We start from the raw sequence: 26,895 nt of genomic DNA, 5'->3' as shown, positions 1-26,895 counted from the left end.
ATTATTAATTATGAGACATAAGGGTACACATGACAAAAGAAGAATAAAATATGCATTAATTAAGAAGTCTAATAAGGTGACACATGTCAAAAATAGAATAAAACTATTCTTTTATTAGAATAGGGATATATATATATATATATATATATATATATATATATATATATATATATATATATATATATATATATATATATATATATATATTAGATAATCTAAAAAGATGAAGGGTGTATTAGTCATTTTAATAATATTTAATGTCTTATTTCTAACATGGTGCATATGAAAGACCATTTGTACAAAATTTAAAAATCTCAAGGATAGGACCTTCTGAAAATTTAAAAAATTGACTAAAAATACAATTTTACCAAATTACAGAGATCTTTTTTATAGTTTACTCAATAAGTGTTCGTTTCAAAGTCAATTAACTTTTTTCTAAAATATAAGATAATTATGAAATGTATTAATAATTATGACTGTTTCGTATCATTATTTTTTAATAATTACTCTAATAAATAAAGCCATATGTTATTATTTAAAAAAAAAAAACTCACATTATTTTATGGTTCTTTCCATTTTATTAAATTTCATATAGTATTTAAATGTGATAATTACAATAAATATAATAATAAATAAATATCAATTTTATTAATAAACTTTTTTTTTTAATTTTAAAACTCATAAATTAAAACTCCATTAAATTTAAAAGAGAAAAAAACACTTAAATTTTAATAATTTAATATTTTTCTCAATTTGTTTATAAATTCAAACTTCTTAAATGTTTAGATATTTATGTTTAACTTTTTTTTTAATAAAACTCATGTAATACATTATAGAACTAATCAACTCAATAATAAAGATAAAAAAATATTTAGAATAATTTGATAAATTTTAGAAACATGTTTCATATTTTTTAGTTTTTTCCTTTTTTTAACAGCAGGTCTAAAATACTTTTTAGACTATTATTTAATCGATATATGTGGAACTTCCAAAAAAACATTTGACTATAAACTCTTTGGTCGTTAATTGAACGTGTATTTTTTTATTTTCTTATTTTACCAAAGTCAAAACTTAACGTGAAAGAGCGGTGGATAAAAGTCCAATGGTCCCACAGAAACCATGTGCAAGGACTAAAATCGGCAATACATCAAAGGCGAAGGGTCACATCGTGAAGAAAAACAAATTGAAAAAATCAATTCACCAGAAAAAGAAAGAATATTGATTTGGTAGGTGAGTTGTCAAACACCGAGGGACATCTAGACTTGTTCAAAGTGTCACACACCAACAACAACCACCGCATATACTTTTGTCCATTTCATCGACATCTTTCATTATTATTTTAATATCTCTATCTCTACTACCAAATAAATATCATCAGAACCTTCTATTTAGTCGACATCTGTACTTTTGATTTCATCGTTTTATGTCGCAAAATATCCACCAAATTGACAAAACATTGATTAGAAATTTGAAATAGTAGGTAAGAAAAAGAAGCCAAAGATTTTATGTAAAGAACAATTCATTGTAAAAAAAAAAAGTTAACGTCAAAAACAAGGTTTAGCATATTCAGATTTAGTTTGTTTTTCGGGTTATTTTCTTGATTGTATTCAATAGATGAATTACTATTCTGAAGTACTCATTATTCTATTATAATGTACGTACTTCAACTGAATAATTGTCACACTTAATGACACAATTGATGTCGTGTTGGTGCCAAATAGATATTAGATGTAAGTGGGCAAATTTCGTTATCTTTGATGTCAAGATGCATAATGAACATCACTTAGGATTCAATGAAAATTTATATGGGTCAAATTATTATTTCTTAGACTATTACGTAGTTAAATGATGAATGACCTAAACAATAAATTATTAGTAATAGTTTTGTGACATTAACTCTTTATAAACTACAAGATATTTAAAGGATTATTAAATTAATATCCATTAATTTTACCCAACTTACCATTTTTTACAACTTGCAAACACCAAACAAACTTTCTTTCAATAACATTAAGCCAAAACATAATTAAAACTTGTATTGTATTTTTGTTTATTCATACCAAGTTTGTATTCTTTACATATATGTATTCGATCGAGCCAAAGAACCAAAAGGGACTACCACCATCATCGTCTTCACGGCTACACATCCCACATCCAAACTTTCTACACTATTAAAACTCTCCAGCTCGATATAAACATACATTACTTTTACTTTTACTTTTCATATAATATAAAAATTTTACACATCTCTCTTTTCCGAAAATGCCCTTCACTTCACAACACACACACACACCGATCATCCACCCCTTGAGAGCAAACATCAGTCCTTGTTCTCTTCAAATATGTCCAAAAGCGAGAGCGCCTACAAAAAAAGACACCGTTTTTGTAAGATTCCCAACCAACCCAGATGAGGAAAAGTGTAGATATTAGATAAGAAAAGGGTAAGAAGGTAATTTTACCTCGGGGATATTGAGTTCGAGGCGAAACTTAGGGCCATCGTAGTGGTGAAGAATCGGCCTGAAAGAGTCTTCTTCTAAGGGTTCGGCTACTTTCCTTGTTATAACACGAACTTGAGCTGGAAAGCGTGATTCCCCTGGATTCTTTTTGTCTTCCCATGCAGAAGGATCGATGTTTGTTCCACCAAAACTTGCAGCCTCAAAAACACCATGGAGTTGGTGGGTCGAGTAGTTGTAAAGGAAAAGAGGGAGTCCCGGTGTTATTTGCCTTACAGAGTCCCGGTATCGCGGGGGTAAACCTGGAATTTCAGTTTAAAATGTAAATTAGATAACCACACAAGGGTAAAATAGTCCTTAACTATTCGACCAAACAAATGTTTTCATATGGAGTTAATATCGACTTAAATGAGAAAGTCGGATTTTCTAAAATTGATTTTTTTTAATGGTAAATGTAAAATTTGGCAAATTACAGCTGGTATCATTGTATTCAATAGCTTTTTTGTAGTTATTCAAGTGAAGTAGAATTACCTAATTACCCTTGATATCCTTGAGTCGATTGCTTATCGTCCAATTCTAATGAAAAAGTAAATTCAAAGACTACTACCTTAAATGTTTTCTAGATCTAAAAGGTGTTTTGACATATGATCTGTCTAGAACTACTGGAAACCGAATTGATCAAAGCCCTAAATCTTGAAAAAGATGAACGATCTAACCACAAATATATGCAATTTTTTTGTCTGATTAATCTTTGGCACAATCGACATAAAAAAAGGAAAAGATCATAAAAAAGATGTGAAATTTACTAATTTATCACTTTTCTTTTTAAGTAAGAAACGTACCAAAAAGTTGCCTCTTGAGATTCTCTTGCATGGTGTCATTGTTGCAGACGAAAATATAGCCGCCGACGGTTTCATTTCTCGGCAAGGATTCCGATGGCGGGAGAGTCTTGAACCTCTTATCAACGCTGTTTTTACTGTTATCCTTTTCGTTGTTATTCACGTTGCTGTTGTTCTTCTTGTTCTTCCCATGTTTAACCCCAAATGAAAGATGATCATCGTCGCTATTTTTACCAAACTTCCCATCTTTCTTGAACCCGTTTTTCTCGAAATTAAGATCAGTGGTGTTAAAATTCAAACTGGGTTTTGAGTAAATTCCTTTATTAAACCCACCGTTGATCCCAAAATCACCGGTCTGGTTCTGATTAGTTGACCCGACTTTCCAGTCAAAGTTAAAACCATTAAAATCGGAGTTGGATGAACTGGAGTGGTTGGTGTTGACGGTGCCTGAGTTGGTGAAGTCACCGCCGACACGGATGTCGAAGTTCCGGCGTTCTTTTTCGGGGCGTTTGGAGGCGTATGAGGTGCTCCAGATGGAGTCGTTGAGGGAGAGGTTGGAAAGATTGTTGCTTTGAACACGAAGCTGATCACTGAACTGCCAAAAAGACGATTGATTGTTGTTTTCCATGGTTTAAGATTGCTGATTTCTTGATACCCAGGTGGGAAAGATGATGAATTGAGGGAAAAGAAGTGAGATCTGGAGGAAATGTGAAGTGGGTGTTGGTTTATATGTATAATAAGGAAAGGGAAAGGGGAGAAGTTTCCAGGAAATGGAGGTGATTGCGTGTAGCTTTGTCAAAGGTGTGTGATGAAGATTGATGAAATGTTGAATTTTTAATGGATGAATGTGGAATTCGATTAGTTGGGGGAACGGGGATGATAGGTGTAGTTGAGCGAATAAACTGGTGACGGCAAAAACGCGTAAAGGAAGAGAGAGAGAGAGAGAGAGAGAGAGAGAGAGAGAGAGAGAGAGAGAGAGAGAGGATTAATCCTTTATGTTTGTGGTTGTGTACAATTATGACCCCTTCAAAATTATGGGTTGGTATTTTGATATATATTTTTTAGTCTAGATGCTAAAAAGGTTGATTTTTAATGTGGTAATACCATAGAAGTCTTGAAGAAGAGTATAATGTGATGGGTAAATAATCATTAATCTTTTTTTAGTGAAGAATTGACCGGTTAATAAGTTAGACCACCCCATAGTAGTGAAACAATAACTAAGGGAGGTACTCACGCTATCGTTGTTTCGTCTTAATTCGCAAGGCATATTGTAAGAATTTTTTTGGGTTACGAGGTTAGTCTATTAAAAAGTAGCGAGTATTTGGTTTAATCTATGAATACTCGACTATAATGGATTTGTAAAGCAAACATGAGAATTTTATATATGACAAATATCATAAGATGATTAACTCAATAACAAAATAAACAAATAACAATAAAATTATATGTTCGAATGTTAAACTAGTTAAAATAATAAACATTTTAATCTTTAAAATCTTGAAGGTAAAAACTAGAACAAATTATTGAAATCGTCTCATTATTTTTGTTTTTGTTTTGTTTTCCGTCCCTATTGTTTGTTTTTGTTTCGTTTTTCGTCATTGACAAACTTGAAAAACTATAATACCCTTATTTATAAAAAATATTATTAGTATTTATTTAGTTTTTTTTATCGTTTTAATATAAACAAAAGCACAACCTTTAAACCCTATGTACAACCACACACCTACACCCTAATAAAACACCTAATCGACCACGACGTCACCTTCATCTCCTTCCTCTTTCTCTTGCCCTCTCTCTTCTGCACATCTCTTTTATGTGCCAATCACCTCCTACGAGAGAAATCATCAGTAGAAGAAGCTCGAGAACAAGAACACATGACCAACATTCCTCATCTGGACAGCTACATGCCCTCTCTTACTTCCTATGTTTCGCTTGAACCCTACAATAGTCATCGCCACCATATTTGTCGACAATATCTTTAACGAGCAAGCCACCATCGCCTCCAGCAGGGGTTTAATTTTGATTTCGGTAATCAGATTCAATTAGGGACTTCAATTTTTGGATTTTGGTTTGGGGATTCAAGTTAATCAGAGTAAGGTTTTAGGATTCAAAACAATCAATCTAATTTTCATCATGATGTTTATGGATTCGATTTCTGTAACAAGTACAACACCATTTTTGGATTAATCAGGTTCAAGTTTGGTTTTTAAATGGTTTAATTTTGATTTTATCCATGATTTCCAGGGTTTTGATTTCATCCATAATTTTCGTTTTTTGATTCATCTATGATTTCCAGGATTTTTATTTCATCCATCATTGGATTCAATTTCTAGGTTTGTTCTGGGCAAGGTTTTTGGGTTTGTTCAAGCATCGATTGCATGATTTTTAGGTTTGATTTATGAGTATGATTTCTGGTTTTCATTTATGTGTTTAGTTTCTAAATAGCATGACATGGACGTGGGGATCGACGATAGCAGTGGCGGTTGTCGGCGGTGGTGGACGATGGTAATGGTGGTTGGTTGTGACGAAGTGATGCTTGATCTTTAACAGTGAAGGTGGTTGTGTCGATCAGAGAGAAAAGAGTATGGGATGGTGGGACCCATATGTTTTATTAAATAATTTTTAATATATCAAGGACAATTTCAATAATTTGTTCTAAAAATTAAGACTATCCTCGTTGCTGAGCAATTCACCATGGCTCGCCCAAAAAACTTAAAAAAATATATAAAAAAATAGTGTGAGCAGATTGCCCCTACAACCTAGCTCACCATAGTTGATCATCTTTATCTCTCCTTTTTCTTTTTTATATTTCATTTATTTTATAAAAAAAGACGTGATATTATTTTTAAACATAAATAAAAATATATTAAAATACATAAAATAAAATTATCTACAAAATGAGTATAATGTTGATATATTTTTTAAAAATAAAATAGAGGATTGGGTTTGGTTGCTAATATGGATAAAAGTTCATGGTTAGTTATGTTGTGTATGTGAAAGATAAAGAAAATAGTTTTTTAATAAATATTTGGGTTGGATGGGTTGCCAATAAAGATAGTCTAAGAGAGGACAATGTATATGTACGAATAAGTTTATTCCGTGTCTTTTTAATAGTTTTTGGGTTAAATGTTAGATAAAATAAAAAATAAACATATTAATTTTTAAATTTTTGATTTTTTTTTGTTTATAAATTAATTTTAACCAATTTATTAAGTTCCCAAGTTTCGCCAATTAAATAAATTAGATTGATTTATAGTCGAGTTTCAAGTAAGCATACTCGACCAAGTTGCGGAGTTTAACAACATTAATTGGTACCTTTAAGGTCTGCATATTGGATATATACAGATATACTAAAACTAAAAAAAAAAATCAAAATAACAAAAATCATGAATATGCTACTCTTTAGAATTGGTATGATTCAAAAATGATTTGTTAAATGAACACAAACAAACAATTTTATGTTTAAAATATATAAATACAAAACAACATAATTTTAGATTTGTAAGACATTTTTTAAAACGATTCAAAATTTTGCTATAAACCGAACAAAAATCGGCTTTTTAGAAACTTTATAGCGGGATATAAGTGGTTCAAACCCATTCCCAAGTTAGTTTATAATTTTGATTTGTCGTTTTGTATTGACTTTTGCACACTTTTATATGTGGATAACTCTCGTCAAGGGGAACCTTTGATTCAAAACATTGTGTTTACTTTTGTGTTATCACCCACAAATTTCTCATAAGACCAAAGGGTGTACTCCTCTTTGGCGTGCGGTGAGTGCCATGTTGTATTGCGGTGGGTGTGAGAGCACCACCCCGCCCTAAAATATCCTCAAATGGTGAAGGTCCTCACAAGATAAACCCTCCTTCCTAAACCCTTTTTTGGCGTTGCAATATATATATATATATATATATATATATATATATATATATATATATATATATATATTGTAACATCCTATTGATGAGGTATTTCAAAATTAAACTCTAAGTATAAAGATTTATTGTATTTAGCCCTTATGTGTGAGAGATGTTGCAAAATGGCTCATAGTGACATTTTTGTAATTATTAGCCCGAGGTCAGGTACCTAGTATACGTAGGGCGTACGTGCATGATTCCTAAACCCTAATTTTTAGGGTAAGACCCTATTTAAACATCCTTAAGTCCCCAACCTACCTTCTTTCATCAACCTCTAACTTGCCTTCGTCCCCAAACAAACCTAAATCCAATTTTGAGCACTATTGAGTTTTCTGTGTGTGTTTTGGTCACCTAGAATAAGAGAGAAAGAAGAGAAGATCATCTTGGAGGAGTAGGACCCTTTGGATCCAGAATCTCATCACCATTTGGCATCACTTAGAGGTAAAAAAGCTTTGAACTTGATAAAGCGATGCATAGATCTAAGTTAGCTATGAAGTTTGTTTCCTTTTGGTCCCATTAGTTTGGTATTTTGAGTATGAGCTACTCCAATCAATTTAAGTTGTCCTTTCTAACATTTTGAGGAGCTTAGAAGCATAAAAATGTGGTCTTGCTCATTTCTTCCCTTCCATGCATGGGTTACAAGGTCTTAATGGGTTAAGTAGTTAAGGTTTTTAGTGTTAAGCACTTATTGGCCATGCAAGACCATAAAGTTGGAAACTTTATGGTCAAGGATGTCATTTGGGCTTTGGTCTGATTTTGGATGTAAGGACTTGATGTATTAAGCTCTTAATGAGAAAAGGGGTTGACCATGTGCATACGTTAGGCGTACCAAATGGTACGTTGTGCATACACGATCAAAGTCCTGATTTCTGGGTCAAGCAAGGTACTCCCTGCGTATAGATGAGTACACCCTGTGTACTCAGTTGGTTTGTTGACCTTTAACCTTTGACCCAGTTTGACCTAAGGGTATTTTAGATAATTTGAGTGGTATTTGAGATCGGTCATTATTTGGTGTTAGGTGACCAATTGAATTGTTATTCGGAGTTGTGTTTTATCAGAATTTTTTCAGACTGAGAGGTGATTTTCCTCACTGTACTTGTGGGTCAATGACACCAATTCCGGTCCACTAGATTATTTATCCCAGTTTGGATAATGTTATGCTAGTATATGGTTGATTAGTAGATCTGCATGTTTATCAGTGTTTGTTGGTTCTGTGTTTATATTATCTGTTCATATGTTGACATATTATGGTTAGGTTGAGGCGGTCCTACTTTGTGCTAAAGGCCAAGACACCGAGGCAGTCTGGATAGGCTGTAGGTTCTGCAAGGCGGTCCAGTCATGTCGAAAGCCCGGAGAGCGGTCCGGATAGGCTGTAAGCCCTGCGAGGCGGTCCAGTCATGTTGAAGGCTCGTAGAGCGGTCCAGATAGGTTGTAGGCCCTACGAGGCGGTCCAGTCAGGCTGAAGGCTCATATTTGCATGCTTTGTTTGTTTTGTAGTGTGTTGGTACTTTGGGTAACTCATTATTCTTTGGCTTACAGTTTTAGTTTATTGTTTCAAGTCTTTCTAATGATTGTGGGAAAGTGAAGGCCTGATCGTGCACACCTTCCTATTTCTATGGTATAGATTTTTGGGGCACTCTGATATGACTTTACTTTTGAAACAATGGCTTTTTGTAAAAAATGATGGTTAATGGTTGATTTTAAATTTTTAAAATTTTTGTTATTTTTTGAGTGTTACAAGTTGGTATGAAAGCCTTGGTTTGAGAGAATTAGATGAACATTCGTGTGAATCTATACTCAAACTAGGGAGCTGCAAAAGTCTTTAAACTGGTTTTCAAAATTGTTTTCAAAAGTAATCAAGGAAGGATGCGATGTGTACGGTCTGCCAGAGCAATAAAGTATACCCCAGGTTACCATATTGTTATTGATATTGTGTTTATGTTAGAACAACATGCTAGTGGTAGGCTAGGGATCTTCAGGATTTGCATGATAGAATTGCCTGATATGTGATGTCTGGTAGCCTACGATTGTTTCTTGTATGGAGTTGACATCATAGTTGTAGTTTCTTAGTATGTGCATCATAGTTGTACATAAATAAGATTCTATAGCCTAAGAATGTTTGGGTTGATCTTATTTACTGTTCTTGTTTGATGAAGAGCTTAGGGTATAATCAAGTATTCAATTGTATATAGGATCCAATGTTATGTATGATTAGCATACACGAGTGTTGTAGGGTTGGTGGAAGTTTCATGGATGGGTTATGTGTGAGCAACCAACCAATTAAGGAATGTCTAGTCTTTCTCTAGGAAGTGAGAATAAAATGTATGCGTATTTTAGTGTGTGCTTTTAGGGTTGTTGTGATGTTCTTCCGAGACAAATACGGGTAGGTGTGGAAGGTAGTATGCGTCGTACTATCGGAAGCATAGGACCTGTATGCATAGCAGGGAAGTCACATCCCCTAGGGCTTCGTTATTTAGAATAGCTTGTGTGGTATGAAATGCGTCTTGTCTGATATTTTCATTTTTATTTTTAGTATGGTGCTCACGAGGGGTTCAAGTTCACGAGCTGGAACGGGCAGCTGGGATAGGCCAGGGTTGACTAAGGATCAGATTAGGGGTTTATTTATGTTGAGGTTGTTACTGTTGTTTGGGGATCGATATCGGAGTTGTTTGGGTCTATCAAGACCGCCATGATTGAGCCTTTTGACGATCGTTATGCAGCACTTTCTGAGGATGTTGTTGTTGTAGCTACCACGACTGTTGTAGCCGTTGGGGTTCGTGGAGAGAGAGCCTTCCAGTACTTGGAGTTTGAAAATACAAATCCCCCGGTGTTTGATGGAGTTCTGGGTCTGATCAGTGCGATGAGGTGGTTATCCGATGTTGTGGGGTGTTTCTTTATGTGCTCCTGCCTTGCTGATCAGAAGGTCAAGTGCGCCCTGAACCTTCTTCGGCTAGGAACAAAGGACTGGTGGAGATTGGTGACTGGTTCATACACCCCTGAGTAGAGGGTTGTTGTGACATGGGAGCAATTTTCTAAGATGTTTCACATGAAATATGTTCCATTGGTGGAGAGGGAAATGCTGGCCTAGGAGTATTTGGATCTGAGGCAGGGGATTGAGTCGGTGACTGAGATCACCAACATGTTTACTGAGAGAGCACTGTTTTGTCTCGAGTTTTCTACTTCTGAGCAAGCTCAGATGAACCAATACTTGAGCATTGTAACACCGTAAATTTTCAAACAAAATTTTCGATTTTAAATTACCAACATCACATATAATAATTCTCAAAATCTCAAGTGTCGATGTCATAACATATCTCAAAATAGTTTTCAAAAGTAATTATCAAAATCTAGGATCCTCATGCATGACTCTTTTCTCTTGTGTGTACAATCGAGCCGCTGCCTTCCCGTGATCCTGATAAGAACTTGAAACACATAATACATAACACGGTAAGCATGAAGCTTAGTGGGTTCCCCAAAATACCACATACACATATTAGCAGGTCGAGGCTATAACTCCGTAGGACCCTCCGGTCCGATGTGTCTCAGTGGGACCCTCCAGTCCCATGGCTCGTTGGACCCTCTGGTTCGGTCTGGGTGAGAACCCTCCAGTATCACTACTCGTTGGACCCTTCGGTCTGGTCTACGTGATGACCCTCCAGTCTCATAGTTCGTTGGACCCTCCGGCCCGGTCATAATATAGCATAGTTCGTTGGACCCTCCGGTCTGGTCTAAATATCACATAATATAGCACACAACACATATCACATATCACACATAAAATGCATAACTCAGGCAAGCAAATAAGACCCTCTAGTCACACATAATTACCACTCTAGGTAAAGTATAGTGAGAAGACTCGCCTCGGATGATGAACAGTCCTTATAAACGCTGCTTCCACGCGCTAACCTCTAACTCTGTGCCAAACCCACAATTATCCCAATTAGGAACTAATTCTCAACTCTCGCTCATTAGGTCTAAAGGTAGTCCACTAACCAGCCCATCAATGACCTAAAACCCATTGGGCCCACCAAGGCCCAATAATAAATGGGCTCTCACGAGGCCCAACTCTCTCACATCTAATGGCAAGCCCAACTCAAAGCACATATATATAATCCTCTGGTCCAAGTCTCTATTGCAACAAGTCCAAACTCCAGGAGCTAGATCAACATGATTAGGGCTTGGATCCACAAGTGATCACCCCACTAGATACACATGAGAAAGCCACCAAGATTCAAACTTTATTCTTTCTGGAGCTAGATCAACATGATTAGGGCTTGGATCCACAAGCTCTAAGCCAATCAATGCTTCCTCAAGGAACTCCTTCTTCCACACTATGCCCCAAAAACTCACCAAAATGCTCAAGAAACACTCAAATGGAGGCTTAGGGTCGATTTCTAGGGTTTAGAGGGATGGAGGCTGAAGATATTAGGGTTAGGTTATGAGATAAGGAGCTTAAATAAGGTCCAAGACCCTAAAATAGCGTTAAGGTCAGGTTGGCATACGCCCAACGTTCATATAGTACGCCCAACGTACTTTGAAGAAAATTCGCGACCACCCCTGGTCAGTACGCCCAGCGTACTCCAAAATTGCGCCCAGCGTACTCAGCTAAGCCTGCAAACCTCAAAACTTCTGAAGGCCATAACTTCTTCGTTATAAATCCATTTCCGACGATCCTTATATCCACGAAAAGGTAACGAGAAGCCCTACACTCCTATCAACTTTATTCCTCTTGAAGCCCACTCGAAATCAGATACAAAATTCATGAAAAGCACGCACCAGCTCCTTTAACAATACATTTGGGCTCTAAAGCACAAACCCAACTCTTTTATCACACACCCTACCTTACCCATATCCCCAAAAGGCCTACACCTTTCTCCTTCAAAGCCTCAAAACCTTCTCATACTCGGATTAAGGCCCACGAGAGCCTTAAATCACAAAACAATATGAAACGAGATGTTACAATTCTCCCCCACTTAAATTAGATTTCGACCTAGAAATCATTCCTTTTCTTCGCATAGATCAAAACAAATAACCCGAGAAGCACAACCGAAAAATCTCTTAACATTCTACGATCCTTCTCCTAAGACATCCAAAACTAAATAGAAATTTCCCAAGCCGAAGAAGGACGGACCCCTTTTTCCGTGAAGGTACCTGATCTAACTCTCCAGAGTTGGAAACTATAGTGATCTGTCTCCCCGACAGACCGCCCATGTAGAATATCACTCTGATAATCGCTCATCGAATAACAGACTTGAATAACACACTACCAACTTTGAGTACCAGGTCAGCTCCCGACCCAGCGGTTGAACCTCCAAGGGCTACCCCTTGCACATCCAATAAAATGACTTTACAACCCAACTGCTCACAATAGTTATCTCAGCTCATCACGACACACAAGTCACGTAGTTCGCTTTACCCTAAGAGAATACTACAACTTGTCTAAAGTCGTCTCACCTTCGACCTCTATCGTCTACTAACCATTGATTCCATGTGTTTTGCAGTTCTTCCCACACCGACGAACTAACTCACTCTAGTCTATTACATCTTATGGAGAACAATACTTCTCCAAATGAACCCATATACAAATCCGAAACCTCATCTTGCCTACCAAACACACGAACGAATCTAGACTCAAGCTAGAGAGTCAAATTCAACAACAAAATTGGAACCACTAAATTCCAATCTGGTACTCAACTCGTGACCCAAGATTCATAATCCACGCGTACACCACTTCTCCAATTCCCTTCGGTTGCGATAACCATGACTCAACTCAGAATATAACGATTCCTGACAAATATGGAGCCCTCGATCTCTCCTTTGGTTCAACCACCAAGATCCTATAGACTCAATTGATGAGGCTACACCAGCCTAAGAAATCTTCCTCTGACCAGTGAAAGCTACGGCTCCCCGCAGTTCCATAATGCTCCCTCACTGCTTGGCGAGTACCACGGCTCCCCGCAGTATCGCCACACCATCATGCTGCCTGGTGGATACTACGGCTCCCTGCAGTATCACCACACCCTCTTGCTAACTGGTGAATACTACAGTCCCCCCCCCCCACAGTATCACCACACCTTCTTGCTGACTGTTGAAGACTACGACTCCCTATAGTGTCACCACACCCTCTCGCTAACTGGTAAATACTACGACTCCCCGTAGTATCACCACATCCTTTCGAACTAACTCATGGAAGCTGCAGCTCCCTGCAGCCTTACAGTACTTTCTCTTACCATCCCACGGTCTCATTCTCCAGTCGATGCCACACTCTGCATCCATTAACCCATGTTCCGCGGCTAATCATAGACAAATGGTCACACACCCATCCATAAATAAACATCACTACTCCTGACGGCTACCGTCATGACAAAACTCGTTCTCTCACTACAATTCACATTCTTAAATAATCTTGTATCTAATATTCATTTCCCCACAGCACACAACTTGGAAATATTCCAACTCTTACGGACGAATCATCAACGACTCAGAACACGTTGACGAACATCCGAAACTTCCTCCTCTATTGCTCCAAACCCATGCAAGTATACACATACCGGCCCTGGAGTTGGTTGCCCAATCCATTTCTACCCTTTCCAAAATGCACATAACAACCCGTACGCTAATCCTGAAGCTCTTCACCGCCGAAGCTATCCTTTTGACCCAATCGCCTCAAATTTTACCATTACAACCTTGAAAAATTTCTAATCACCACATGGTATCTGTCCAACGGCCACCTGCCGCGGGGACACTCGTCCTTTCCTGAACACGTACATCCTGCATTACCTTGCTCTGCACTTCGCCTCAGCCACCAATCACCCTGGTCTCATGCATTCGAACTGCAGGTCTCGATTACCGTTCTCTAACCGCACTTGAACGAATCACTGATCTCCTTACTGGAAAACCAGTTCCCCCCCACTCAGGGTTCGAACAATCACCAATTGGCACATCCATAATCTACTCAGTAGATTGTCTCACCAGCTATGTCACACTTGACTTTTGAACGTATTACACAATCATCCCAGGGCCTTCCCAAAGGAAACCAAACAATCTCCATATATCCCGCCCCTGACAAAATCTCGGAATCCTCCCCACGCGACTGCTTCTAGGCAACTTGTGGCCTCATACTGACACACCACCAAAAACCCCACTGTTCTGAATCCAATCTGTCTCTAATCCGGAAATAATGTCCTTTCATGCACTTTGACTCTAACTCCTCGACCCGCCTCCCAAATCGGGAATAATCATAAAAGCACAGAGCTCATTCTTGTTGTCAATACACAACATATACCATGAGGGACACCGCCCCAATATACTCCTTTTATCCACCAAAAACTGCTAATAAAAGTACTTTTCCCCGAATAAGGCACCTCCTTGTTCTCATCCATCTTAGTCCCACTAATGACTCTTTCCTGGTATAAGGATACCTCGCAGCAAACATACTGCCCAATTACTCTGGTGAAAAGGTCACCACACTTGCTACCCCATAGGTTTTACCTCCAACTTAGAAACTCATATCCCTTCTCCTCCCCACATAAAATAGAACATTGCGGTCACAGGAAGTGGAATCCCCACAATCGGCCGACCGCACAGCTCAACCCGTAATCCTCCACGAAGCACCACCTCTACTCATTCCTGAGTCTTGCGACTCCAGTTGTTATCTCATCTAACTTTCTCAGAAACCAACTCGATTTCCCCCTCAAGGTGTGCTCCCTTGAAACTCGTTCAACATGGCCCTATGGCCCCACACTCTATGACATCTGATCTCAATCTAATTAATCACAACGGGATAACTAATAACACCATAAGCACTAATCGCCACAGATCATGGTACTCGAACCACGTTATCACCCCTCATCTGCTACGGATCATGGTACTCGAACCATGTGATCACCTCTCATATTCTACGGATCATGGTACTCGAACCATGTGATCACCTCTCATCTGCTACTTAGATCCTCTGGAATTTTCCTTGTATCGAGTATGGTTCCTCTGCTTTCAATAGTACGGGCCCATACTACCTGCCACATCTACCCATACTTTCCACATGGATCATTCCAGATTTCCTAAGTAGCTGCTCAACCTCCTCAATCATCAATCCCATCATACCCGGTTGCTCCCTTGCGAATAATATTCCTCTATCAGTATACTTATCTGACAAGGGTCACTCCCTAGGCTCTTCCTAGGCTCTCACACTTCTCCGCCATCAGCTGCTGAAGAACTCCTCATGATGCCAACCATCTACCTCCTAAATATCGTCATATTCACTTAGTAATTGACTCTCATCATCAAGAGTTCCACAAAGCACGAAGCAAATAGCATTCGGGCATCGAAAATTCTCTATAAACACGTATAACCACTTTAGGTTACAACTCAACTTGTTATACTCGTACTCAAAAGGTATCACCGAGCTCAAGCAACTCCACCCCTCGTGGGTATCTGACTACTCTCTCAGTAGGCTCCTCAATGCTCATCTAGGTATCTCTCCTAGATTACTCTTCTACTCAGATCCCTCTCTAAAAAGGATTCCTACTAGATACTCTTACTCCGCACATATACAAAAGCAAATTGTAACACCCAAAATCAGGAAGGCCAAGAAAGGAAAGGAAACCCTAAGTTAAAGGGCTGACTCGTCGAGTCCAAGGAGGAACTCGGTGAGTCCGAGCGGGATCCGGGTTAAGGAGTAAGTGACCGACTCGGCGAGTCGGCTAAGGGGACTCGGCAAGCCTGGTCTAAACGAGGAAAACCCTAATCCCAGGAGTTGTATCCTATATAAAGGGTGTTATGTCTCTCCCTCAGCTTCCCTATCATCGTAGAGAACCTGTAAACCCTAAATTTCGTGTGAGCTTCCATCATTGGAGAGAAATAGCTTTGGAGGAAGGAAACTTTGGAAAGGAACTTGAAGATCAAGAAGGTTGCTTCAAAGGGGAGGTGTAGATCCGAGATCTACTTCAGTTTGTGTTCATCTTGGAGGTAATAAGTTGCTATCTTCCCTCCTTTGCATCTAGATCTATTTTTGTTATGAGATTTGGGGGTTTTATGGTTGTCTGAGACCCAATTCGAGTTTGGGGCTTAGATATGTTGTGGCCACTTCAGATCTAGTGTTGGGATGGTCCCATATGTCGTAAAGCATCAGAAGATGAGTAGTTGGTGAAGACCTTTTGTCCTTAAACCTAGCCCTAGAGTGTTTTAAGCCTAGATCTCTTTAGTTATACGTAAAGTTTGCAACTTTACGTGAGGATTGAGCTTTGGAAGTATGGATCTATGATTTGGAGCCCCTGCATGGCTCGAAAAGCCACTGTATGGATTAAGAACTGGAGCAACTCGGCGAGTCACATGGGTGGACTCGGTGAGTTGGTTGAAGTTGGGAAGGAACTCGGCGAGTTGGAAGAACAACTCGGCGAGTCTATTGAAGATTGCCTTGGACTCGGCGAGTATGTTCTTGGACTCGGCGAGTCAAGTCGCGAAACCCCCAAACCCTTCGAGTTAAGACTCAGATCAGTGTGCTGAGTGGGGACTCGGTGAGTTAGGCAGGTCAGGGCTCAGCAATCGGTGGACTCGGCGAGTCATGGACTGACTTGGCGAGTCGAGTCGCGAATGGAAGGACTCTGAGCATATGAACTCGGTGAGTCAGTAGGCAGACTCGGCGAGTAGGGTTGACCTGGAAGGTTGACTTTGACCAGGACTTTGGCGTTGACCAGAGTTGACTTAGTTGACTTTCGGGGGACAGTTAGACTAAGTGTTGCATTGATATTGGTAGCTCGGGGAGCTAGTGGAGTAGGAGTTCAGAGAGTTGTCGGGCAGCAGCTAGAGAGGTTATCAGCAAGTTCAGCAAGTGCAAGTGAGTTTCCCTTTGTGTGAATGGGTCTAAGGCCACAATGTCGGCCCATGTAGTTATGAGTAGAAGACCCGGGGGTTAGCCCTAGGCACAGTATGCTAGTATGATATTCAGGACGAGGTCCAATGATAGCGGGCGGGTGCCCAAGGAATGGTTTATATGATATTTTATACTTGTTGTCTGTGTGATACATGTATGTGCCTGGTAGGGAGGTGAGTGTGGGCGAGGTCCCGTACCTCACCAATAGCAGAGTGTGGATGGTGTTCCACATCTCATTAGCAGCAGAACATGGGCGAGGCCCAAGTTAGGGAAAGAGTGAGTGTGGGTTGGGCCCGTATCTCACTACTAGTAGGAGTGTGGACGCGGTTCCATGACTCACCAGTTGCAGGACATGGATGAGGCCCAAGATAGGAGAGGCCTTTAGAACAGGATTCGGTAGTGTATGCTTAGTGTGTATCTGTTGCGATATGTTTATGTGTTAGTATTTGTTGGCGGGCGAGGCCTAAGTGAAACAGATTTGTATCCGAGCGGGGCTCGAAGCCAGGCGAGGCCTTGAGCGGCGGGGTCGTTGTAGCGGGCGAGGCCCAGAATAGCGGGCGTGGCCGAGTATGTGGTTATGCATGGTATGTGGTAGGTTGGGGAACTCACTAAGCTTCGTGATTACGGTTTTCAGTTTTGGTTTCAGGTACTTCCGGTAGCGGAGGGAAGAGCTCGGGGTGATCTCATGGCACACACCATGGATTAGACATCCTGGGAATGTTTTAGTCTGATAACGAACATGTTTTTTGGAAATTAATACTCTGATTATGTTTTGGTTTGATGATGTTGCTTTAAGTAATGTTTTATTAAAAGAAATTTTTAGTCTTGAATTTTGGGACGTTACACAAATCACAAATAGTAGTAACTCCTAGACTAAGGCATCACAAATCAGGCCACTCTAGTCCTAAAATATGAAATACCTAGCCTACTCTCTAGGATGCATAACATATCTCATAACAACTTATAATACATAAGTAAGGGTATTTTGGGAAATCACCGTTCGGGCGCTGGCTGATTGTACACACTGCTCGTTTCCTCTTTCTCTTAAAATTCTTTTACTTATTTTTAGAAAAATCGTTCCTTTTGAAAACTTTTCTCAAATCCTCTGTTTGAGTCCAGACATACCCGAAGGTGTATCCGAATCCCTCAAACCAAGGCTCTGATACCAACTTGTAACACCGTAAATTTTCAAACAAAATTTTCTATTTTAAATTACCAACATCACATACAATAATTCTCAAAATCTCAAGTGTAGATGTCATAACATATTACAAAATAGTTTTCAAAAGTAATTATCAAAATCTATTCATGACTCTTTTCTCTTGTGTGTACAATCGAGCCGCCGCCTTCCCGTGATCCTGATAAGAACCTGAAACACATAACACATAACATGGTAAGTACGAAGCTTAGTGAGTTCCCCAAAATACCACATACACATATTAGCCGCTCGAGGCTATAACTCCGTACGACCCTCCGGTCCGATGTGTCTCAGTGGGACCCTCCAGACCCTCTGGTCCGGTCTGGGTGAGAACCCTCCGGTCTCACTACTCGTTGGACCCTCCGGTCCGGTGTACGTGAGGATCCTCCGGTCTCATAGTTCGTTGGACCCTCCAGTCCGGTCATAATATAGCATAGTTCGTTGAACCCTCCGGTCCGGTCTAAATATCATATAGCACACAACACATATCACACATAAAATGCATAACTCAGGCAAGCAAATAAGACCCTCTGGTCACACATAATTACCACTCTAGGTAAAGTATAGTGAAAAGACTCACCTCGGATGATGAACAGTCCCTATAAACGTTGCTGCCACGCACCGACCTCTAACTCTGTGCCAAACCCACAATTATCCCAATTAGGAACTAATTCTCAACTCTCGCTCAGTGGGTCTAAAGGTAGTCCACTAACCAGCCCATCAATGACCTAAAGCCCATTGGGCCCACCAAGGCCCAATAATAAATGGGCTCTCACGAGCCCCAACTATCTCACATCTAATGGCAAGCCCAAGTCAAGGGCCCAAAGCACATATATGTAATCCTATGGTCCAAGACTCTATTGCAACAAGTCCAAACTCTAGGCCCAACACTCAAGGCCCAAAATGAGACTAAGCCCAAAAGTCCACAGTGACGTTACGCGGGGCATAGCCCTCTTGGTACTCTCAGTGTACTCACGAAGCCATATTGGCCATCAGGGACACTGGGGCAGTACGCGGGGCGTACAGGAATTACGCTCAGCGTACTCCCCAGATTCACTCTTTCTACTCATTTGGTCTTAAACAGTTAAGACATTACCTCAATCCCCAAATCTGGACTCCCTAACGACACTTACTCTATAAATTCAGTGACTTTAAGCCTTTGCTTGGCTGGAAAGGTCACAAACACCCAAAACACTCACTTCCTTATCTGAAAAACCTCATATCTCATGTATGGCTTGATTCCAACATCCAAGATTGGATTTTTGTGACATAACACCACTAAATATACTCAAAGAGACATATATTATGCTTCGGAGTTCAAAAACTCATAAAGCTTCAAGATTTGGGACCAAAAACCCTAAAATGGACCCAAAACAAAAACTAGCAAACAATAAGCAAGTTTAAAACTTGATACCTCTGGAAGATGCACCAAGAAGAGAAGAGCATAGATCCAAAAGCTAGGTGCTCAAGCTATTCTCTTTCAAAGCTCCTTATTCTTCAAAAGCCAAACATAACAAGTGATCACCCCACTTGATCCACATGAGAAAACCACCAAGATTCAAACTTTATTCTTCCTGGAGTTAGATCAACATGATTAGGGCTTGGATCCACAAGCTCCAAGCCAATCAATGCTTCCTCAAGGAACTCCTTCTTCCACACTATGCCCCAAAAACTCACCAAATCACCAAAATGCTCAAGAATCACTCAAATGGAGGCTTAAGGTCGATTTTTAGGGTTTAGAGGGATGGAGGCTGAAGATATTAGGGTTAGGTTATGAAATAAGGAGCTTAAATAAGGTCCAAGACCCTAAAATAGCATTCAGGTCTGATTGGCGTACGCCCATTGTTCATATAGTACGCCCAGCGTACTATGAAGAACATTTGCGACCACCCCTGGTCAGTACGCCCAACGTACTCCAAAATTGCGCCTAACGTACTCGGCTAAGCCTACAAACCTAAAAACTTCTGAAGGCCATAACTTCTTCGTTATAAATCCGTTTCCGACGATCCTTATATCCACGAAAAGGTAACGAGAAGCCCTACACTTCTATCAGCTTTATTCCTCCTGAAGCCCACTCTAACTCAGATACAAAATTTATGAAAAGCCCGCACCAACTCCTTTAACAATACATTTGGGCTCTAAATCACAAACTGAACTCTTTTATCACACAACCTACCTTACCTGTAACGTCCCCAAAATTCAAGGCCAAAAATTTCATTTTTAAATAAACTATGGCATAAAAATCATCGGTATAAAAACATTCATAATGATATCTCATGTCACGACCAATATGCCAATAATCCAAAACATGTCACCATAAAAACCATTTTGTCATAAGTAAGATAAATCAGAGTACATTCCCAAGAATCTCATAATGCGTAAATCCAACATGTGTGTGTATGATGTGCAACTACCGCGCCAACTCCTTCCCCCTTCGCTGAAGAGGTACCTGAAACAAAACTGAAAACTGTAAGCACGAAGCTTAGTGAGTTCCCCCATCGTACCACATACCATACAATCATATAACATACATACTGTCGGGCAATTCTGGGGTGCCCGACTTACCCGGTACGACCATTCTGGGGTGTCGACCCACCCGGTACGACCATTCTGGGGTGCCGACCTACCCGTATCAAGCCATTATGGGCTGCCGACCTACCCTTCGGTCCTAACAACCGAACTTAGGGACTATTCCCCTCCTACTACCACTATCACATATAACATATCTTGCCAACATATAAACATATCATCACATACTGTCAGACATATCTTGGGTGCCCGACCTACCCTTCGATCCTAACAACCGAACTCTACTACTATCACATATATCATATCATGCTAGCATATAACACATCATGTAGTAGCAAACCTAGATGAATATCACAAAGGCTGTCATCTAGCATACAACTCCTACTGGTGGGCCGACATTGTGGCCGTAGACCCACCGCTACTGGAAGGTAACTCACCTCACAAGACTGACAGCTGAAAAGCTGATCGGTAGATGTCTGACTGCTGCTCCGGTGATCCTCCGACTATAAATTCATAAAACACTTAATCAGACACTGATACTGCTCTTAGGGTAAAATGACTATTTTACCCCCAACCAAGTCCAAGTTAAAGTCAAATTCAACTTCCACTTGACCTGACTCGCCGAGTTGGGCCTCCAACTCATCGAGTTCCAACCCTTCATATGTCCTTCTTCACGCATCTACTCGTCAATTTTAGCAATGACTCGACAAGTTCTCCTTCCTAAACATCCTCGAATGAATCTTCATCCGACTCGCCGAGTTGTATGAACAACTCCTCGAGTTCATCCTCATCGCACAAAAAAGTCATGTCCTTGACTCGCCGAGTTGTATGAACAACTCGTTGAGTTCATCTTCAAAGTTGGGAGATTGCCTTGGACTCGTCGAGTTTGCTCATGCACTCGCCGAGTCCTATGAACTCCAGGTCTATGGCTATGTCGAATGCGTTGGGTCACTCCCCCGAGTCCTTCTAAGACCATTCTAACACTCAATGGTTTCCTTTGAACCCTAACAGAAAAAGGGAAGTCAAGCCTCAGACTCGCCGAGTCCCAAGAACAACTCGCCGAGTCGAGGTTGTCCAAGTCTCATTTCTCGATTTCTGATGCACAACACTTGTCCAAAAGATAGATCTAGGCTCCTAAGATCGATCTAGCACGTAAAGTTACGAACTTTACGTGCATACATGGGATTATGAGCTAAAAAAAAGAAGCTCTTGAGTTCCATGGGGCTTTCTATGGGTGCAAAGGCAGTCCCTTTCTCCCTTTCAACCCTTTAATGAGCCTAGATCTGAACCCTTTAACCCCCACCATGCTTGCAATCATGGTTAGCACCAAGAATGGCTTATAAAAGCTCTAAATCTCCCCAAAAAGGGATATAATACAATAAGGAGCAAGGTGTCGACTTTATACCTTCCAAGAGTTGTAGATGATGCACAAGATTGACTCCTCTGGCCAACCTCTTGGTTCCTCAAGCTTTTCCCCTCCTTCTTGCCACCACAAACTACCAAGAATCACCAAAAGGCATTTAGATTTTCACAACACGATTAGGGTTTTCTATGGAATGTTCTAGAAGCATAAAGGGGCGATGGAGGATGTATAAGGTTGTTTAAATAGGGTGAAAACCCTCAGATTAGGGTTTGCCCAGCCAGAGTCTACTCGTCGAGTCTTGCCGCTGACTCGACGAGTCCGTCACTTAACCCCTGGGTCCAAACCACCACTACTCGACGAGTTGGGCCATCAACTCGCCGAGTCCCAGTCCAAATTGCGAAAAAATACCATAATGAAATACATACCAGGAACCGGGTGCTACATTACCCATATCCCAAAAGGCCTAAACCTTTCTCCTTCAAAGCCTCAAAACCTTCTCATACTCGGATTAAGGCCCACGAGCCTTAAATCACAAAACAATATGGAACAGGATGTTACAAGCATGCTCAAGATGGACATCCGCCAGTTTGCATCCACTCAACGCTATGGTACACTTGTGGAGCTTTAGGAGGCCACGAGGAGGCGGGAGATTGAGATGGATCTCCAGGATAGGGACAGGAGGTAGTACCTGGTGCAGGCACAACCTGCAACGAAGCGGTTCAAGGCCGCTGATGTGAGATCTGGGGGTCAGGGGGGCCGCACTTATGGCAAGTGCGGCAAGGTTCATGATGGTTATTATCGATCTTCTTCTGGGTGACACAAATGTGGCAAGGATGGGCATTATGCCAATGATTGTTGCCAGCAGGTCCCAATATTGAGAACCAGAATTTGTTATCATTGTGAGCAGGTTGGCCATATAAAGGCCAATTGTCCTTTGCCCACTATAGGACCGGCGCAGGCTCCAGCACCAGCTACATTGGGGATCACCGATGGGCGCCATGGTAGGACAGTGCCCCCAAGGGCTCGAGGTCGCGCTTTTCAGCTTACAACAGAGGAGGCCAGGGGCGCCAAACATCGTTAGTGGAATGTTTCCATTTATCATTCTGTCAGTTATTTTAAGGTATGCTTATGTTTATGCTTTTGATAGGTACCTTCTTAGTGAATATTTGCCTACTCTTGTGTTATTCAACTTGGGTGCGAGTCGGTCCTTTGTATCTTAGTCTTGTAGTAGGGGTTTCGATATGACCCTTGGAGACCTGGAGTGTCCATTGTGGGTTTCTATCGCCAACGAACATGAGATTTCTGCATCAAGTGTTTTCTAGGATTGTGTTTTGGAGATTTTTTGGGTCCCTTTCTCGATTGATCTGATCCTATTCCAATGGGAGATGTGTGTGTGTGTGTGTGAGAGAGTGTGTGTGATAGTAGGGATGGATTGGCTGAGTAGATTTGAGGCTATGATCGATCGAGAGGGTCGGTGGGTGATAGTTTGAGCCCCAAGTGGGGGAGAACTGGTTATTTATGGAGAGGGTATCAGCCTTTTGTTCTGCTGTTAGAGCTCGACAGTATAGTCACCACGAGTGTATAGGTTATTTTGCTTATGTGGTTGATGCCTGATTTGGGAAGTAGGTTTCTATTTTAGAGGTGCCAGTGGTTAGAAATTTTGTTGATGTGTTCCCGGAGGAGTTGCCTGGTGCGCCTCCGGAGAGTGTTGTGCATGAAAAAAATTGTATCTTTTTGCCTTGTAAAGAACCAAAAATCCGCAGCCCTTTCTCCATCTGACTCTTGCTCTCTTTTGAAGTTAGTGATTTGTGTTTTGGTGTTACTTTGTGTTTCTCCTTCGGTGCTTATTTGTGTTAAGCACTAACAGGCCTAAGAAACTGAATATATAAGAATGGTACTAGCATTCCATAATGTCTTACACTTGGTTGTGGATGCTTGTAAAGAAGATTAAGCTTATTGTCTTTTGTCATTTACTTCAACACCCCAATACCAAGTGAGTTCAAGGGCTCCAAAGGTTGTCATTCTAAAACATCATATGATTGTTTTATATCATTCTAACCTATGTAAAAGGATCCTCGATGATTTTGTTTTTAAATTATATAAATAAACTAGTTGTTTTATAAATGCTTCCATTGTCGTTTTTTAATAAAAAAAACTCTATATTTTATGCATCAAAACCCTCTCTCTCTCTCTCTCTCTCTATATATATATATATATATATATATATATATATATATATATATATACATACGGAAACGATCAAATGAGAACACCTAAAAGGTTGAGAACACGAGAACAAATATATTCATTTGTGATTTCATGTATTCATTTGTGGAGAAATGATAAATTTTTACGTACAATCAACATGAATATGTTTTTTCTCTTCAATTGAAATTAAAGGCGTAAAAATCTATCATTCCTCCACAAATGAATGCATGGAATCATAAATAAATATATTTTGTTCTCGCGTTCTCAAACTTTTTAGTGTTTTCATTTGATCCTACTCCTATATATATATATATATATATATATATATATATATATATATATATATATATATATATATATATATATATATATATATATATATATATATAATACCATCCTCACCTTATTCTTTTTACCACAAGTCACTCCTCAGCACTTATATCTCATATATATATATATATATATATATATATATATATATATATATATATATATATATATATATATATATAATACCATCCTCAACTTATTCTTTTTACCACAAGTCACTCCTCAGCACTTTTATCTTCCTTTTCTTAACCTTACAACATACACACTTATTTTGTGGAACATATTTTTAAAACTTAGCTGCATACGATCGACGAAGATTTGGGCAAGAATACTGACATGGGCTCATGCAAGGATTCTAAGTAATGTATTATTTTTTTAATTGTGTTGTGTTTTAGTTCATTTTTTTAGTTTTGACTATTATAGTTTGAATTAATGAAAAAGTAATATTTTTATTAAATACTGATATATTATAAATAAATTATACTTATTATACATTTTATAAAAAAAAATATGAGGTACTAAAGGGTGATCATTTCCTAGGTTAGAGAAGAGTGAGAGAAACCATACATTTTGATCTAAAAAAACTTTATTTTGTACACACATATGTAAGTGGACTTAGACCTTACAATTAATTAGTCAAATTCAAGGATAACACACTCACTAGAAAATAAGGTTTCCTTTTGAAATATTTTTTGGGGATTGATTTTTTTTATTATGTAATAAAGGCTTTTATAATTCATGAGCTCCTTCTCTATTTCACAAATTGCAAGTATATATAATACAAGAGGTAACCCTAACTTAATTCTAATACATAAACATGGAGACTATCTACCGATTCTAGTATAAAAATCATCTATTATCTACGTACCACCTCACTCGGAGGAAAGTCTTCAAATAAAGTTTTTGGAAGCCCGTTAGTGAAATGGTTGATCTCAATACGTTTGGTAATTTGGTAGGGGCGTAGCCACTTATTACCAAGGTGGGTCCTAGGACCCACCTAATTTTTTAATTTTATATAGTATTTTTATTGAAAAAAAAATTGAACTACCTTGAAAAAAAATTAGGACTTACCTAATACTATTTGACAAAATAAGAAAAAAATAATAATAATGGAGGACTTATACTTAAATTTCAAAGCAAATGGTTAATACTTTCAAAACTTATCACACACCGGAAATAAAGAGAGAGTTGAAGTGCTTGATGTTACAAAAATAAATTATGAATGGTTATTAGGAAATATAAAAAAAAAAAACATAACTGCTCTCATACCTTTGGTTGTACAAAATGATTATTGCAAATGAATTCTTTAAAAAGAAAAGAGACTCGGTCGATCAAAGTAGTTGTTTTTTTGTTGTGAAAATCAAGTTGTAGGGTTAAGTAGACCGTTTTTTCTAGTTTTTAGCTCTTCTATCGGTTCGATAGTGGTTTAACCCGACCCGATTTGTCACATATAGTGTTGACTCTTTGGTTTTTTCGCTTTCACTTAACTAGGAACCACGCGCTATTCTATTCTAGATTCGCCACTGTAATTTGGTGTCAAGGAGGATTTTCATATGTAGAGGTAGCACTGACATCATTATAGTATACGAGAATGGCTTTAGTAATAGGAAGTGATAATTCTAAAAAGAATATTACAAGTATAACTAGTTTTCGAGACCATATTTGCAACCCCCTGTATTCTTTTTTAACATTGGACCTGGAGATTGTGGCTTGTCTTTTGGAGGACCAGAAGATAAGATTGTTCCCGATAAACACATAATAGCATAATGTAGATGTAACACTCCAAAAATCACAACAAATCTAAAATCTTCAAAATCAACAATTAATGAACATTGTTTACAAAAAGAGTCATTGTTTCAAAAGCATTATTCCAAATCAAAGTTTTCCAAAGACCTAGTGACATAAAGCAGGAAGCTGTGTACGATCATGCGTTTGCTTTCCTACGATTCTCATAAGTACCTGGAATGATAAACTAAAAATTATAAGCCAAAACTTAGTAAGTTCCCCCAAGATACCAACACACATACATATAACAACATATACCGGGTCCACAACTAAAAAAGACTGGATTACCCCTAAGCCTACAATATGAGTTTAGCATGCCAATCGAGCCCTCAGCTCATATTTGGATTGCTCCCGAGCCCACAATATGAGTCTGGCATGCCAATCGGGTCCTCAACTTATATC

General features: G+C 39.1%; 1 protein-coding gene across 1 annotated transcript; it reads right to left on the bottom strand.

Moving 5' to 3' along the window:
• Positions 1-2,202: 2,202 nt before the first annotated feature.
• LOC145056985 (DCD domain-containing protein NRP-B-like) lies at positions 2,203-4,058 on the bottom strand. Its single transcript, XM_079004731.1, has 3 exons — positions 3,296-4,058; positions 2,460-2,755; positions 2,203-2,362 (listed from the first exon to the last, which is right to left on the bottom strand). The coding sequence occupies exons 1-3, from the start codon at positions 3,918-3,920 to the stop codon at positions 2,321-2,323; spliced, it is 963 nt and encodes a 320-aa protein (XP_078860857.1). The 5' UTR covers positions 3,921-4,058; the 3' UTR covers positions 2,203-2,320.
• Between the last annotated feature and the right edge of the window lie 22,837 nt (positions 4,059-26,895).

Source organism: Lactuca serriola, chromosome 6 (assembly GCF_051521515.1).
Source record: "Lactuca serriola cultivar US96UC23 chromosome 6, Lser_US96UC23_V15, whole genome shotgun sequence".
Taxonomy (NCBI): Eukaryota; Viridiplantae; Streptophyta; class Magnoliopsida; order Asterales; family Asteraceae; genus Lactuca; species Lactuca serriola.
The sequence above is the reverse complement of the archived record's forward strand: the minus strand, read 5'-3'. Positions and strand labels throughout refer to the sequence as shown.